Raw genomic sequence first — 16,088 nt, forward strand, 5'->3', positions numbered from 1 at the left:
TTTCCGAAAAACGTAATTATTATTATTCATTGAAAACACACATGCCAAAAACAACAGTCACAACATTAAAAAGCAATACACACAAATTTAAGGTGAAAAATTGGACTAGTTTTACATGTGCTGCGTTACACTAAACGCTCATGGGCTGATACTTCACTGGGATAAGATTTTCTCAACACTGCTATTAATGAGTCAATCAATTCCGTTGCATTAACTCTGTCAAAAAACTTGAACATGGCTCGGTAGGTGGCCAAATTACCCATCTTATATCTCCATGCTAGCAATGTCTCTATTTTCTGATCTTCATAATCATCTGGTGAATTGTAAGTGATTAAAATTCTCTCGTCCCTGCCGATACCCAAGTGAATGGCAAACTGTTCCCATTGTATGATAAATGGAGCCAGTGCTCTGAGGTATTCCTCACTGCATGGTTTGTCCAGCACACAATCTGGCAGAACAATAGCATAAGTTGGTGATTCTGTTGGCCGGCTGACCGACACCCCCATAATCTATAAGAACACAATCACAATAAAAATTATACAAAAACCATTAAAAACATTTAACTGACTGAACACCTTCACAATTTATGAGAGAACACAATTACAAGAACTTATCAACAAAAACCATTAAAAATGTTTAACAATAATTCTTACACTAACGTTAGGTCATGTACAGTGCTATCAGTAAACACATGGACAGATGTTATATTCCATTTTCTGAACAAGTCATATGTAACATTATACTAACTTGACTTGCATGCAGAAGTGTGCTAGTAGTCAAAGTAATGTTGGTACAGTATACTAGTGGCTATCTTATTACATTGAAAAGATGCCATACTATTAACTATGATGGCACACAAATTGTCTTGCTGAATGACATGGTAGGGACAAGCCGAGGTGGGCCAAACTATATACGCAATGTTGAAAATTTTCACTCCAGTACAATGGATATAGAAAAAAACAAAATAGATATGGTTGATGGATACTATTGCAACTGGTTTCACTTGTATAATAGAGTAAATTAAATCAACATTATAAAGAAATTATACTTCTGTGTTATCGTTAACAGTCTCAGCAAACAACTACTACTTCCTCACTGAGCATGTTTCACTAGATACAAGACACAAAAATTTTGACAAGAAAAAAAAGTTGATGGAATTTGTCTACTTGTATATTGTAATTCATCAAACGGGGCTTAACCTAACGAAGCTTATTAAATGTGGATCTGTCAACCTTTACTTTCGTTGTTACTGTTTCCTATTGTAGGGTACACCCAAGTCAAAACTTCAGGATGTGTGGCATACTTTAGTTACAATTCTTGGAAAATTCCTTCAAACACTATGAAATCCCCACAAGAGATCAACCTTTTAGTTGATAAAAGCAATTGATTAAGTCATGAAACCATCACGAATTACTAGCAAGACAATGGGTATGACATCATTAGGGTGAGCAAAACTTGCGCCAATGAATTCTTTATAATTAAAGGAATAAAGTCTATGCGAGACAATATCTAGTAACATGCAACACACACACACACACACACACACACACACACACACACACACACACACACACACACACACACACACACACACACACACACACACACACACACACACACACACACACACACACACACACACACACACACACAAGGTTACAACGCAAAAAAAAGCACACAAAAACACCATGCAAAAGTTGCTAACACTTGTTTACAGATGATGCAACGCCACAATGGCGCGTACACCGTGTAAGAGAACTCACGTTGGCGACTCCCCTAGTCGTGTAACTTATACGGTGCTCTTTTTCTGTCACCTTTTTTTACAACTAGCGTAGATCCTATCATTGACAACTCAGGGTTCTCAACCCCGAGGCGTATCAGTTCCCAGTTTAAGCGCCTATAACCGTAATTAAATTTACGCCTGTGCGTGTAATCGAATACATAGCTATTTCTTGGCGCTATGACTCAAACTTCGATGTGTTTACTTCTCCTCTACATTGTTAATGCAGCAACGCTTCCAGATTGGCCGTACGCCGCTGTGTGGAACTGCGCTACTATATTGTGCGTCCATAAAGGTGTCCCTCTGTTCAACGTGACAAAATTTGACATTTTGCAAAACATTAATGATTCACGGATGGGACAGTACATAACCTTGTTCCCTGGGATAGGCAAGATGCCAGTGATTAACAATGGAGAGTACATTAATGGAGGAATACCTCAATTGGGAGATCTAGCAGCTCACGTGAGCAATGCATCACAGGATATACAACGGTTGATCCCAGATGAAGATTATGATGGACTTGCTGTACTTGACTTTGAGACATGGCGGCCACTATTTGAGCACAATTTCGATAGCATGTCAATCTACCAAAAAGCTTCAGTTGATTTAGTAAAGCAGCAATACCCTAATTGGACAGACAACGACCTTATTCTTGCTACTGCTAAAGCACAATGGGATGCTGCAGCTCAATTGTTCATGGAGAGTACTTTAATGGTTGGACATCAATTGAGACCTCGTGCACTATGGGGTTACTACGAGTTTCCACGTTGCTATGGGAACATAGTCGACCTCCAGTGTGACTCAGGTTCACAGGAAAGTAATGACAAACTGATGTGGCTGTACGAGGCAAGCACAGCACTGTTCCCATCACTATATCTCAGTGAGTGTGACACAGTTGTGGTACTAGTTCTGTTACCATAGTATACAGGTGCACTTCATAACAGCACGGGTAGCCACATGCAAGTTGCGTACATGAAGGAAGCACAGAGAGTAGTGTCCCAAAGAAGTGCCCCTATTCCAATCTATCCTTACACACAGTATCTGTATGAACGATCTCAGCTATTTCTGGATGATGTAAGCAACGTACTAGTTTGCCTATGGTTTTGCACTTATTACGTTATCCATTGTATAGGTAGCTAACGGCCTCTCATCATCTCGCTACTCCAGAAGGGATAGGCAGGTCATGGGATATTTATTCCAGGTTATAGGGCCAGTAAGGGATCGCAACGAGTAGCTTAAAAAATGGAATGTTTTACAGTACACAGTCGGTAGCCTGCTCTTCTATGTTGATCACAGATCCATCAATGCATCAAGCAGTTTGCCTGCCTGTAATAGCCTGCCTGTAATAGCAGACAACTTACTTTGAACTATGTACAGTAAATTGCAAGACAGTTGTCTGTTACAATTCTTTTTGCTGGTGATATCACGTGAAAAACAGCCAATCAGATACTTTGTAAGAATTTGAAAAAGTCTGTCCGCCTATCATTGGTTGGTTTTCATGTGAGTCCCATTCAGAATTTTTGTGCGATGACAACCGACATGCAAATCACTGTACGACAACCAGTTTTCCAAAACATGGTCACATGATGCAGGAAATTTTGGGTGTTACATCTTAGCAATAAATATTTTTGATCAATTACTTCACACCAATTGTAGTGGCAACAAAGTGCGTGATATGCAGAGTTCTAGGAATTTTGATTTTGGTGTTTTTTGTCAATTCTGATTGTTGACCAATTTTTACTGTCCATTAAAGTAGGCAAGCTAACAAATACAGTGACACTGGTTTAGTCCTGATCAGTGTTGTAGTGGCTTTCCTTGAAGACCCATGGCTTAGTTTCCACCAGTCATTGATCTGTACTCCCTATGATTTCACAAAGGACACTCTTGAAGTCTCTGTTTGGACATTATACATGATAACATACACACATTCTTTTATGTGAAGCAAATTAGTTTGTATTATAGTTAGGATTCCTATGAACATGTTCTCCAGGACGACTTGCTGCTTAGCTACCTTATCCCTGCTTTATCTGGAGCCAGTGGTGTGGTGATTTGGGGTGGCACAGATACCGTGGCCAATCCTTTCATCTGCGAACAAGCTAAACTGTATGTTGACCAGACTCTGGGCCCAACACTGCAATGGATTACAGAGTGGACACAACAGTGCAGCAGGGATCACTGCAGTGGCAATGGACACTGCGTAACCATCAGTGATTCTTTTAAAATAAACCCTTTTACAGAACCAACTGATGATTTAATATCTTGTGACTGTTATATTAATTACTCTGGGAAGAACTGCTCTATTAAATATGTAAATATCATTTAAAATACAATGAATTTTTATAAATATAAAAGAAAATAGCTGTGGTTACTAAGGACTGTTAGTGTGGCCCATAACCTGGCAACCACATTCATTGCACCAATAAAATTTGAGTTATGATGAAATATGACATCACTTCCTATAGAAAACACAAATCTGTTACTTTATTTCCTTTGATCTTAGGTGAACTCACTTAGAGAAGTAATCTAAGCGTTTTTGCCTGAGCAATTCAGCATCATTACTTGTGGATTGAGATGGCTCTAAAACAAAGTTAGTAAAGGCACGCATGGCTATGTAACAGCAAAAACATGCACACACTAACAGTAAAAACACATTCATAGATTATACACACAGCTCCCACTAAATTGTTAAATAAATTTTGTTGATGAGTAATTCATATTTCATTGATGGCATATGCTTGAAGCAGACATCAAAGAATTCCTCTCTATTCAACATAAATGTACATAACATGTGTAGGACTTTGCCTCCACATAAACTGAAACTATTGAAAAGTATCAAAGAGAACATTCAATAAACCACCTTTGAATACAATAATGGGCTGGTTAGTTGAAAGAAAAATTCCTAACTTTATATTGTTGCAAACACAGTGTGCTTTGGAATACCTTCATTTAAGCTAGCAGATATTGCCAATGCTAACTGTGTATCATAACTGAGATCTGAACGCCCAAGCGCACGGCCAGGTGCATCAAACCCTGATTTGTTCTTAGCCAAGAATGCTGCCATCTCCCTATCAGCTTCTGACACAGGCAAGTCTCCAGCAACAACAAATATAGAATAACCTAAACAGCATCACCAATGCCATCATTATAACAGTACAACAAAGTTTACCATCATTTTGTAGTTGGGCTAAGAAGAGGCTTAAATGTGTATCAGATACTTCCTCAGGAGCTGAACACAATGAGTCCAAGTTGACCCACTAGATTATACACTACATAATGAGGGCACACACACACACACATACAAAGTGGCATACTGTTGAAGCAAATTTTCTTATGGTAAACCAGTGTTCATCGAGATGACAGATGAAAGCCTTCTGTTCCCTACACACACACAAAGAAATAGTACAAGACTTAAGTGATAGTTTTTAAATGACTTACTGAGGGCATTGCTGGGCCTCCTGGGCGGCCTTAGATTGCAGGGGCAGTAACTCCAAGTTCCATACTGTCAAAGCTCTACTAAGTACCTGTTGGTGAAGGGAAGAAGAAAGGCAAAATGTGACAGACAGGCCAACAAAACACGTGTTAAATAATCAAGAATTCAATGATCCAGTTAAAGCCACTAGCTGCAAACAGGGCACAAGAAAGCATGGAAGCTGTATCAAATAATCAAGTATCAGTTTCAACAAAGTGATAGGATTTTGTGGCCAAAGTGACCTTAACTCATCACTTAAATTTACATACCACCAGGGAAATCAAACCTGTGACTTCAGCAGAAAAAATATATTCCGCACATTTCTACATGTGCGCACACTCTATGCCAGGAAATTTTGACAAAAAGAAAATGATGGCCAACTTTAAACATTGATAAGTGCTTCAAAATTATGTTTTTTTTTAAGCTGATGAATTGTGCGTTCATTTTTCCACCAAAATCTCTTGTTGCATAGTACAAGAGGTCTTGTTCAATGGACATCAACACTGCACAATTCACTTATGTCAATACACATACTGCAGGTTACCTGAACTGAGAAGAATCCGCTGTCATCCATGTTTGCTGATGGTTGCTATGCATACAAGGTGTTGATAAGCATTGTATCTGCTACTTGAGTGTTGTACCTGCATGTACTTCAAGAATTCTACTGACTGAGTGTCTCCCTCTGCCATTCTTTCCCGCTCAGCTTCATCCAACTCTCGGGCAAAGTTTGCCAAGTCAATTGGTGTGAAGTAGGGGCCTGTAGTTGTACCATAACATGCTCTATAGTACAGTATATCACGTGCACACCTTGAAGTAATGAATTCAGACAATGTTGCGCGCATAACGACCCATCTTGCTACATTGCATGATAGAAGGCTGTCATTTCTAATTAATGCACAACAAAGTTATTTTAATATCAAAGTGTTTTAAGATATTGTATGTAAAAAGGTACTAACCTTCTCGTGGAAGATTTTATCCATGTAACGCTGTGGACATTGAAGCACAGTGAACACTAAACGCGCCTGATCTTTTACAGCGACAAGGCTATGACGTAATTAAAACTATAGCACGCTTGTTTTCTAAGCAATCGGTTCCTTTGATCTTTCCTTTGTTGTGAACTCTGTAAAATGATTGGCAGCAATTAATTATGATGATCACAACATTCCAGAGCCATTGGCGGATCGTGTTACAATTTATGTTCCGCCAAAGCTGGCGATGTGAGCCGCTTATTAAGGCGAAGGATTGTTACGCTTGTAGATATCGTCCGCAAGATTTGATGAGCAGGAGTTTCGCGAGCCATTCGCTGTGTAAGTCCACCCAGTCGTTCGATAATAATTCTAGCTATATACGAACTTGGTGTATTGAGGGTCGCTTATGTATATTTTGTATGATATTCCGAACGCAGTGTCTATTATTAAGGGTACATGAAACTCCATAGCATTAGTGTTAGTTCAGCTGCAATAACTTATTACGCTAGATATACACACATTGGGGGGGATAAATGTGTATTTTAAAAATGTCAAACAATGCTTTCATATGCGGTTAATGCTACTTAGCTTTAAAACAATGTGCCCCAACCAGTTAAGTAGCTACCCTAACCACTTCAGAAGATATGCAGCGCGAGTTAAGCTAGGGTTGCATTGTGTATTTTAATACTGTGGTAGATATACAATTCACGTATTGTTGTTATGCTTGCAGTGTGTATCAGAGGCACCTATGGGGAAACACCATAGCAAATTTGGTATGTTTGTGTATAATGTGCATACTAATATTGTCCATAGTTTCTGCACACATTAAAACTCAATTTTAGTTTTAAATGTGTCCTCTGTCTCATCTTAAAGGTTTAGATGATCCATCTAAGAACAGTAAAGTACTACCAGGTAATGAGGCATGTAGTGTCATTTCATGTGCCAGTGAACACAGCAGAGACAATGTAACCCTATACAGTCGTGTAACAACCTTATACTATCAAAAGAGATCAAAGCATTGTGCATCACCAATAACACCTTTGAAATGTTACACAAACTAGAATGTAGTGTTGTTATCACCTTCTGTGCCAGGCAATTGACGCTCTGAAATGTGGTTGGAGTTCTGCATAGAAAAAGGGGTTGCCTCATAAAAGACACAGTGTATGTAATCTTGCACATGTGTAGTTTGTGGGTTGTGTCCTTTGACTCGATAGGGATAAAATGTCACTGTGGTTCGAGGGCTTGTAGTGTAGGCCTTTGATGTGTTGCACACGCCTTCACCCTACACCACAATCTTTCAATTTTCGAATGAATGGAAAAGGCATGTATTAGGCTTTATCTCTTAAAACATTTAGTATCCATAGCAGAACTCTTACTAAATGGCATACCATAATGGGGCCTGATCACTCATTTATAATAACAATCTTTGATGTATTATTTGTTATTCTTTCAAGGCTCCAATGTGGGTACTGAAAAGCTTTGAGGGGGCCACACGGCCTTTGTTGTGGGTACATATAGTTCTGTTATGCCACATCTGTACGCAGCTATCTCATTTGTTTTAGGAATGATATGCTTTCCAGCTCGACTGAGAAGAGCAAATAGTGTGGACAGCTTTGTAGTTCCATTGTTACCGGCTGCTCAATCAGTCATGTCAGTAGCAACGACAAACAATGGTCGGTCACTATCTCTGGAGAGCATTCCTTTACTGGATACTGTGCCACTATTAAGAGCAGCAGAACAGCCAAGTGTAGTGACTTCTAATTTATTGAGTAGCTCTTTACAAGATCACGAGCACAGCGACATGAGTAGTACTGACTCGTCATTTTCCGAGACAGAAAAGGAAACGGAGAAAAAGGAATCAACAACTTCAGTTGCAACCGAGGTTAGAAATTTAACAATTAGTCCAAGATATTGTTGTTTTGATAAGTGATTAACTGTGTACGCTGTTTTGTGTTTAGGAAACCATTCAGAGAAGCCAACACAGTTCACCATTCTTTAATCTCTCTGAGCAGGTAATACATCACATTTGTTATAATAGTTATCTACTAATTTGGTTGTGTATACAAATTTGTTTTAAATAGACTATAGAAGCCATTTGAGTGTCATGAAGTATAAGTATATTCATGTATGGTATTTGTTTCCTGTTAGCATAGCCAAATTGTGTGTATTGAGTTGTCTTTGATGTTCGATGGTGTTGGTTTTCACAGGAGTGGAAAGACTTTGTGGAATACGTGTGTAATAGAGTGGAGTCCACTTTGAGAACGGCACTCCTAGAAAAATATCAGACACACCAAAACCATCAGCAAGTTACTGATAGAACAAAAAATGTTAATAAGACGAGGAACAGAGAGCGAGTGTCACATTCCAAATTACGGATTAGTGAAAGAGATGTTGAACAATTTGATGAATTACTTCAGCAAAGACTACAGCAAGTAGCTCAGTCATGTTTTAAAGAAAAAGATGAAGTTGTGAAGACAAAAAGAACTACTTCAAGACCGCGAAGATCAAACAGTCACCATTCTAGTGCACCTCTGACACCGTCTTTGTCGAGACGAAAAAATGAGTGGCACTTGTCGGGGAGATCAAAGTCAGAAGAGGACACATCTCGGTGTGGTAGACAATGTGATGAAGAATTTCAAAGTCGGTTGGAAGAGATAGCTAAACAGTGTGATAGTAGAGGGATAAGGGGCAAAGGGATCACAATGACTGATGTGTCTGAAGCTCCCAAGTTGTTCACTCCAGTGAGACACAGAAAAGGCCACAAAAAGGTACACTCAAAATCCCTAGCAGACCAAATTGATAAGTCTATTGACAACAATGCCCCGGGGATCCCAGAAAATCGGCATAACAGGTCAAAAGCAAAGTGGAAGTCACACAGCATGGGAAGAGATTATGCCAGTAAGTATCCCAATGGACGGCCATTTGTGGTACAGCATAAAGAGGCTGAAATACAGCCAGTTAACAGTATGGTACAACTCCAACAAGAAGTGCATTATTATCATGAACATTTTGAAGTGGGTACATCGGCCAATGGAACTTCCCTACCAAGTGCCACTTGTGACAAGTTCTTTGGTAGTCACTCCCGGACAGGAGCACACCACGACTGTGCATGTTACCCAAACAATTCAGGACGCTTATCACCACAGACAGACATGGCTGTCTGTAATTTTGATCACCGACCATATGTAAGACATTTTCATCGTCATGACCATCATCATTTTCACATACTACATGTCTCAAAGAGAACACAAGTCTAATATTTTCATTTCATTATAGTATAAATTTTAACTGCAGATTTTTTTTTATTTAAAAAACCATATTACATGAGCACAATGATTACAACATTTCAAGTTAGTGGATGGTCTGGGTGATTAGTAAAGAGACCACATCAATGGGTGATAAGCCATATGGAGACGGTGTCAGATAACATTCGACACCTCTAAGAGGAATTGTCACCTCTTTGATGTGTAAAATGTAGTAATTAATGCAGCCCCCTGCTACCACTGATGCTCTGTGGGTACAAAGGTAGCTGCAATGTAAGATCACCTTGTCCAGTCTACTTCTTCCATGTGCATCACTATATAGAACAAGATACTTGTAGGCACTTGTAAGGTACACATTAAAAACCTCAGTACTGATCTTAACAGTGCCTAGTACTTATCACTAATTCACTTAAATTTTGTTGACTAACTTGTATCGTCCGTGGAGAGTATGTGGCAGGCTTTCAACAACAGTGTCCGGTTTAGTACTTGATTGATGTCAAGACCCTGCATAGAGTTAAGGTGCCAGTTACTCAGCCACACCCACTTGAAACTCACCTCTTCTGCAGCAGAGTAGTCAATAGGTAGTAACTTGGAAGTTGTAACTCTATGAAGCTTTAAAAAGTAATGTAACATAATATACCTATAGTTTAAATAACCATACTACCACCCACAGAAAAAAACCTGAGAACATTGTGATAAATTATTCTGTAACAAGCTTTAAAGTTGATAATTACTAGGTCTCTCTATAGGATGGATATTGAGGAAGGTTTTCCTATACATCTAATAGTGGTATTACTAATGTCCCTCAATAGAGATATATTGCAGGCATGAGATGATCCAGTTACATGCACACCTACCTGTACATGGATGGTGTAGTGTGGTAGCTCATGATCTGTCAAATACACAGCCAATTCTATAGTGATTCCAGGGCTGTTCACAGCAACTTGACACTGATTACAAAACAGCTCTCTAATGAGAGAAGACATACAGTGTAAAGATGAAAGTCAATTGATCATATTGTAAGAGTGCCAGCCAACAATGTAGGAAGATTTCAGCACACACAAGTGTGAAAGTGTTTCATCTCTACAAATTGATCAAATTAGCCGAACACCTCACCGTTCCTTTGATTCTTGCAGGTGTCCATTACAGGAATTACACAAAGGAAGATAACTGGCATTGTCTTCATCCACTGCGATGACTGTGCCTGCAGAGTTATGTCACCCGATGTGATTTAAGTTAAGTTAAACTTCTAAACTTTGTACATGTCAATTTGTAGTGTGCCCATGTGTAAAATTGTTTCTTAAGAAGTCACGGGAAATAGTTTGCATGACTAGTGGACGTACCTAACGCTAGATGTATTATTAATACCGCAATAATTCCTAATGCAGTGGTAAAACCCTGATATATAATAATACCACTTCCCAGACACTTGTATCACAGCTGTGTTTAGGACAATATCACTTTTATATATTGGTCTTCCCTCTTCAAAGGTGAGATGTTATTGCAACAAACATAATGTGATTGTAAACTGTGGCCTTAGTACACAGGGATACCTTCTAATGTTTGCTTATTTTAAGAACACCTATAAAATCTATTAACAGCTGAAGTGATGGGGTGGTGATACTGTCCTTATGATAAAAATGAGGCAGGTGATAAGGGAAGTGTTAATTAATTAAGAGTGCTGCACCCATCACTATCAAAGGCTGTCATGCCCTTGAAAGGTATCTCAAGTTATACAATATACATTAATTTATTTCCACGAACCTTTGACAGCTACTAGTTGGCCAACACTGCAATTGGTCTTACTCAGTCTTATTACAATGGGTGATATCCAGTCTTCAACAGTACATAATATCCGCTAGAAGATAAACAATGACATCAAATTTCTATGTCTAGCACGTGTATGTAGTGTGCGTGCGTGCGTGTGTATGTATGCATCCTCACAGGGTAGAGGTTATCAACATCAGTCAGGTTACCATATTGATCAGTGGGTACCACTAGAGTACAGCTATCACAGTAGACAGTGTAGTTACCTGTTACATGGAGGAGAACATGTATGTTCAATGGAGGTGGACCATGTATCAATCATACAAACTACACACACTACACTACATATGGAGGCAATAGTACATGTACCAGTATGTTCACCCCCACACATACAGTATACAGCAAACTGGTGGCTGGAATACACAACGTTACTGTGCTGTGAAAGTGTCAATTGACTTTCAGAAAAAATACTAGACACTCAGTGGTGACTCAATCCCTTGGAAGTGCCTAAGGGGTACTACACTGTGAAACAGAAAGAATGGCAACACATAACATACTATACAATACACTGTTCTATGGGATATGACAATGTACAGTCCATTAGACAGTGTAACAACGACAACCGCACAAGATGGATGGAACACCTCAGACCTAGACATAACCTTCACAGAGACGCAGCAATGCTTAACCATTTTCAAGTTGTTTACAGCATAAAGCTAACTCTAACATTCGCCTTAAATGAATTTCAAAAGCCACTGATAGCCTCCTGGTATTACCTATGCACATACAAATTCATAACCAGGCTAGGGAAAAGACGTCGTATCTACATAATTATGTAGCCCTTACTGCGTGATTTACTCCTGTGGAAATGTGAACCAGTCAACTGTTACTATGGTGAAGGTGTATGGCATTAGGATCGCCTTTGAACATGCTAAATTTATTGATTGTTATTTTGACTCAACTCTGACATGGTGATTAAAAGAAAAGCTGTTGAATTGTTATTGAGCAAGTCCCACTGATAGCCTTTATGTTTTATGACCTCTTATATACTTCAGTGGTACTACCAGTGTGAATTTTCAAATCCATACACAGTGTGTCTACACATACCATACACAGTACAATAACACACAGTGGTACACACACACTCTTCTAGCAGTTGTGCGAAACAGCTCAGCAAACCACAGTGCACCATTCAGGCACTAAAGTCTGTGCAAACATCCTCCTGGGACAAGAAATTCGTGGGAGGACTGTCCAAGTCTCATGACCCCAATACCACTAAATGAGACAAGGACAGTTGTACATTTGCTTCCCATGTTGATGTCAGGTCACTAGGTCCCCATGTGTAAACTAGTGAAGTTTCTTGCTCAAGGTAACAAAACAACACAAGCAATTGGACATCGCAGAGGAACCTTACGACCTTACGACTACCAGGCTGGTGTTCTAACTACTTGACAACACAAACTGGTTGCTATATTCATATCTACTACCACTTTACATAGTTCAGCTACCTACACAATTAGCCCATCACAACAATTGGTATATACTGTTGAATATAGTTACAATATAGATGGAAGATCATAGCAACTAAGTGTTGTAGTATGAAGCCAGTCTAGTCCATGATAATCAGAACACTTCTACACTGTACTAATGCCCAATACTTCCTATTACCTAAGTACATTAACAAATAATCTCAATGACTATATTTTAGAGTAACTGACATATGAAAATGATGCTTGATTACCCTTAAAATTCTTGAGCGTATTGACATACGTACAAGTAAGCAGTATGATGTGGGCAGTTTCTTTTGTTACATACAGGTCTATGGAAAAAAATTGTGAACTTTAAAATTACACCTAGGCACCTTTGTTGTGATCAAGATCTTTTTAATCTATGGGTAAAATTTCCTGACTAGAGTAAACAAGTGGTTGAACGAGCTTGTTGATACATATGGGATATTCAAAGTGGTCAACTTACAGACCTTGGAGTGACCTCAAACAGGGTGATCATCAACCTTGTTGATGCATTCACAACAAAATACAATGATCAAGACACTAATCAGAACTGAATCAAGCAATCAAGATAATCATTAATCAAGTACCGAGGCTAGTATAACTTACACAAAATATTACTACATACTAATATCAAGAAATTGACAAATTTTTGTTGACAAAGTAAACCTAAAGCGTTGCAACATGGTGATGATATGTAGCAAATGATTTACAATATTTTTCTCAATCCGAAAACAGTGATAAAAATATTTACTAACACTCGACTGATTACAATATCACATGACACCACCAAAAGAGTTGTGGTGTCAGATTGGGTGACATAAGGTGAAATGTTATAATACACCTGAGGTGTCAAAACACATGGTCACATTCCTGACCACATTACACATCATAGTTGCCTCAGGTATTGGCCTTTGATCCAAACTGTGAACCTGACTGTGGTGGAACGAGTCATGAATTTGGATTAGTACAAAGCAAAAACTGGTATTATGCCCACTGCTCTGTGGTTACGAATTCAGGACTAGACGAGTATGATGAAACACATCCATTATCACACTACTGTCATTCTCAGTGTTGTGCTCTGCTATAATGTATATTCAAAAAAAAGAAAAAGAAAAAAAGATGGACCTGCTACCACGAATATACATACACATTGTAGCAGAGTGCAACAATGTGTATTCATGGTAGCAGGTCCATCTCGTTTTGATGAACAGATAGGCACAGGGACTAATGAGTCCAGCCTGTTTTGCTTCTTGAACATGTGTCCAGCAATAACTGGAGCGGAGGGTGGTAGCAAGAACAGGCCATTTAGCCGGCCAAAGAAAAAATCATGTGCATGTTACACATGTGTACACGCACGCACGCACGCACGCACGCACGCACGCACGCACACACACACAAACAATAAAAGTGATTCTAATATTCAGCTGTACATGTGTGTACAGTACAAGGCAAAGCCTTCAACAGTCATGCAACCAGCACTGAGGCACCTGTGCATGGCTCAGGTGCTAGGAGTCAGCACAGTAAATCCTGGGCCAGTGGCCCACAGGAGGCTGTCAGAGGTGAATGTGTACCTTGTGTGGGCACTCGAAGTCCTACCTTCACCCATCATGTGAGACATGGACAGTTGGCATTAGCTTCCCTAGTTGACACCAGGTACCGATTGGTGTTAACAGCTGAGTGAGCTGCTTTTCTAATTGTCACCAGTCACCGCCACTTACCTTACCTGTACACTGCTGTGTAGACTGAGTTTCTTTCTTAAGGAAACAATAACAATAGCAACCGGATATAACTGGGTAATGACACACACACACACACACACACACACACACACACACACACACACACACACACACACACACACACACACACACACACACACACACACACACACACACACACACACACACACACACACACACACACACACACACACACACACACACACACACATGTGCATGCACATACATACCTACAGATCAGATGTATATACACCACATAGACGCTGCATTTCACAACCACCAAATATACACAAGCACCCATTACATCACAATACAGGTACAGTAAGATAAAGCTTTACAAAAATAATCACCATCAATAATATTGAGATGCACTGATGATGTAGGTGAAAATTTTGTAATGATATTATTAACTGATCTACACATGTCATAATGGAACTATGTATTGGTATGTATTAGAACTATTTGATAGTGTATTGGCAAGACATCGTATTTAGTGGAGACAACTTGAGACCTCCCTGCTCAACACCATACAATACCCATCATTTATCAACTAAAGCTGGCCTCAAACATGTGCATAAGCTCAATAAAAGTCATGAACGGTGACCACGATCTTTCCCTTTTCTAATACCTACACACTCGAGGATAGCAATAAATATATTTAGCACCATCAGTATTCATCTCTTCAAAATATTGTTTGCATCTTACAAACTGTAATAATACAGAATGTGCTCACATGATAGGAATCAGGACTAAATATTTGCATTTATGTGTTGTGATTGTTGTCAAGAGTATCAAACGGCATATTAACCTATTAAACATGATTGCATAACACAAATACTTCAGATATCATTTGTTTGTTTGTTTGTTTACACTGCCAGTTAATGGCTGCAGTATTAAGTCTACCAAGCAAAACATGGTAGCATTGAAGTGAAATAGATAATGTCAGAGTTCAGCTGGGACAAGCAGGTCACAAAAGTTGTGACAACACAATCACAAGTGTTACAGTTTTCTTGGAGGAGGTACAACACATGTTAAGCATTATTATTATAAAGAATATTCATATTTTGACTTCTAATGTTTAGTCTACCCTTGACAGGGATTGAATACAATTTTCTTCCATTTGTCCTCTGTTTCATGCTGTAAGCTCTTCATCATGTGATGGCATCTCCAATCATTTTGTATACTAATAATCAAACCAATGGGGTTCACTGTACTATTAAGTTATGCATTAGAAAAGCTTTCAATTGGCACCTAGTTTTCATTGATACCCTCCAAAAGTAGCTTTAAAATACTCTATACAAATCCTATTAGTTCACGTGAGTGTGTCGTACCTCCTCTGGACTACTCCAAACACGTATATACAATAACTGTTGAATACTTGATTGAATAACAGCAAACAAAGGCCCATTAACACGTACTATATTTCCACCGTGCTACTTTATGCATTCATTTATCACATACTAATCTGTTGCTCTTGGTCCTCTCGATGCAAGTATTACAGTCACCAAAGGGTCTGGGATTTTTCCAAGTTTCGCTTTCTATATACTCACTCCTTTATGGTATCCACTAAACATTTGCTGTCAATTGCTTC

The 16,088-nt window shown here is 39.0% G+C and overlaps 4 protein-coding genes and 1 long non-coding RNA gene across 10 annotated transcripts in view; 2 read left to right on the forward strand and 3 right to left on the reverse strand.

Moving 5' to 3' along the window:
• Positions 1–2,087, reverse strand: LOC136263348 (uncharacterized). The gene is made up of 2 exons (XR_010704572.1): positions 1,764–2,087; positions 1–509 (listed from the first exon to the last, which is right to left on the reverse strand). It is a non-coding gene; the product is annotated as an uncharacterized lncRNA (long non-coding RNA).
• On the forward strand, positions 1,906–4,174 carry LOC136263341 (hyaluronidase-1-like). 3 transcript variants are annotated; one of them, XM_066057858.1, is made up of 4 exons: positions 1,906–2,660; positions 2,709–2,854; positions 2,913–2,993; positions 3,771–4,174. In XM_066057858.1, exons 1-4 carry the CDS (start codon positions 1,961–1,963, stop codon positions 4,101–4,103), a joined length of 1,260 nt encoding a protein of 419 aa, XP_065913930.1. In that variant the 5' UTR covers positions 1,906–1,960; the 3' UTR covers positions 4,104–4,174. The 3 variants fall into 3 exon arrangements, with proteins under 3 accessions (XP_065913930.1, XP_065913931.1, XP_065913932.1); XM_066057859.1 differs by having other exon boundaries at positions 2,913–2,981; XM_066057860.1 differs by lacking the exon at positions 2,913–2,993 and having other exon boundaries at positions 1,907–2,660.
• LOC136263345 (ataxin-3-like) lies at positions 4,077–6,363 on the reverse strand. Of its 3 annotated transcripts, none has more exons than XM_066057867.1 (10): positions 6,206–6,363; positions 6,057–6,105; positions 5,891–6,006; positions 5,794–5,838; positions 5,216–5,301; positions 5,092–5,158; positions 4,947–5,034; positions 4,721–4,897; positions 4,291–4,357; positions 4,077–4,253 (listed from the first exon to the last, which is right to left on the reverse strand). In XM_066057867.1, the coding sequence occupies exons 1-10, from the start codon at positions 6,227–6,229 to the stop codon at positions 4,118–4,120; spliced, it is 855 nt and encodes a 284-aa protein (XP_065913939.1). In that variant the 5' UTR covers positions 6,230–6,363; the 3' UTR covers positions 4,077–4,117. The 3 variants fall into 3 exon arrangements, with proteins under 3 accessions (XP_065913939.1, XP_065913940.1, XP_065913941.1); XM_066057868.1 differs by having other exon boundaries at positions 4,077–4,236; positions 6,206–6,362; XM_066057869.1 differs by having other exon boundaries at positions 6,057–6,134; positions 6,206–6,289.
• Positions 6,328–9,567, forward strand: LOC136263340 (uncharacterized). Its single transcript, XM_066057857.1, has 6 exons — positions 6,328–6,556; positions 6,948–6,990; positions 7,091–7,129; positions 7,780–8,099; positions 8,176–8,229; positions 8,425–9,567. Exons 2-6 carry the CDS (start codon positions 6,966–6,968, stop codon positions 9,472–9,474), a joined length of 1,488 nt encoding a protein of 495 aa, XP_065913929.1. The 5' UTR covers positions 6,328–6,556; positions 6,948–6,965; the 3' UTR covers positions 9,475–9,567.
• LOC136263337 (DNA repair-scaffolding protein-like) overlaps positions 9,496–16,088 on the reverse strand; it is a 22,500-nt gene continuing 15,907 nt past the window's right edge. Inside the window, exons 18-24 of one of the 2 annotated variants that reach the window (XM_066057854.1) lie at positions 11,425–11,513; positions 11,245–11,338; positions 10,597–10,684; positions 10,338–10,449; positions 10,036–10,092; positions 9,909–9,984; positions 9,496–9,794 (exon numbers count right to left, since the gene is read on the reverse strand). In XM_066057854.1, the coding sequence (XP_065913926.1) occupies positions 9,760–9,794; positions 9,909–9,984; positions 10,036–10,092; positions 10,338–10,449; positions 10,597–10,684; positions 11,245–11,338; positions 11,425–11,513 (551 nt within the window). In that variant the 3' untranslated portion in view covers positions 9,496–9,759. Of the gene's footprint in view, positions 9,795–9,908; positions 9,985–10,032; positions 10,093–10,337; positions 10,450–10,596; positions 10,685–11,244; positions 11,339–11,424; positions 11,514–16,088 lie in introns of those variants that run through there. The other variant, XR_010704568.1, reaches the window with a different exon arrangement.

Source organism: Dysidea avara, chromosome 8, assembly GCF_963678975.1.
Source record: "Dysidea avara chromosome 8, odDysAvar1.4, whole genome shotgun sequence".
Lineage (NCBI taxonomy): Eukaryota > Metazoa > Porifera > Demospongiae > Dictyoceratida > Dysideidae > Dysidea > Dysidea avara.

Coding starts and splice junctions, on each gene's coding strand:
- LOC136263341 (XM_066057858.1), top strand. CDS start 1,961: ATGACTCAAACTTCGATGTGTTTACTTCTCCTCTACATTGTTAATGCA. Junction 2,855..2,912: donor CTCAGCTATTTCTGGATGAT/GTAAGCAACGTA, acceptor TCCATTGTATAG/GTAGCTAACGGCCTCTCATC. Junction 2,994..3,770: donor TATTCCAGGTTATAGGGCCA/GTAAGGGATCGC, acceptor CATGTTCTCCAG/GACGACTTGCTGCTTAGCTA.
- LOC136263345 (XM_066057867.1), bottom strand. CDS start 6,229: ATGGATAAAATCTTCCACGAGAAG. Junction 6,106..6,205: donor ATAAAATCTTCCACGAGAAG/GTTAGTACCTTT, acceptor CATGCAATGTAG/CAAGATGGGTCGTTATGCGC. Junction 4,898..4,946: donor AGCCCAACTACAAAATGATG/GTAAACTTTGTT, acceptor GATGCTGTTTAG/GTTATTCTATATTTGTTGTT.
- LOC136263340 (XM_066057857.1), top strand. CDS start 6,966: ATGGGGAAACACCATAGCAAATTTG. Junction 6,991..7,090: donor GAAACACCATAGCAAATTTG/GTATGTTTGTGT, acceptor CTCATCTTAAAG/GTTTAGATGATCCATCTAAG. Junction 8,230..8,424: donor TCTTTAATCTCTCTGAGCAG/GTAATACATCAC, acceptor TGGTTTTCACAG/GAGTGGAAAGACTTTGTGGA.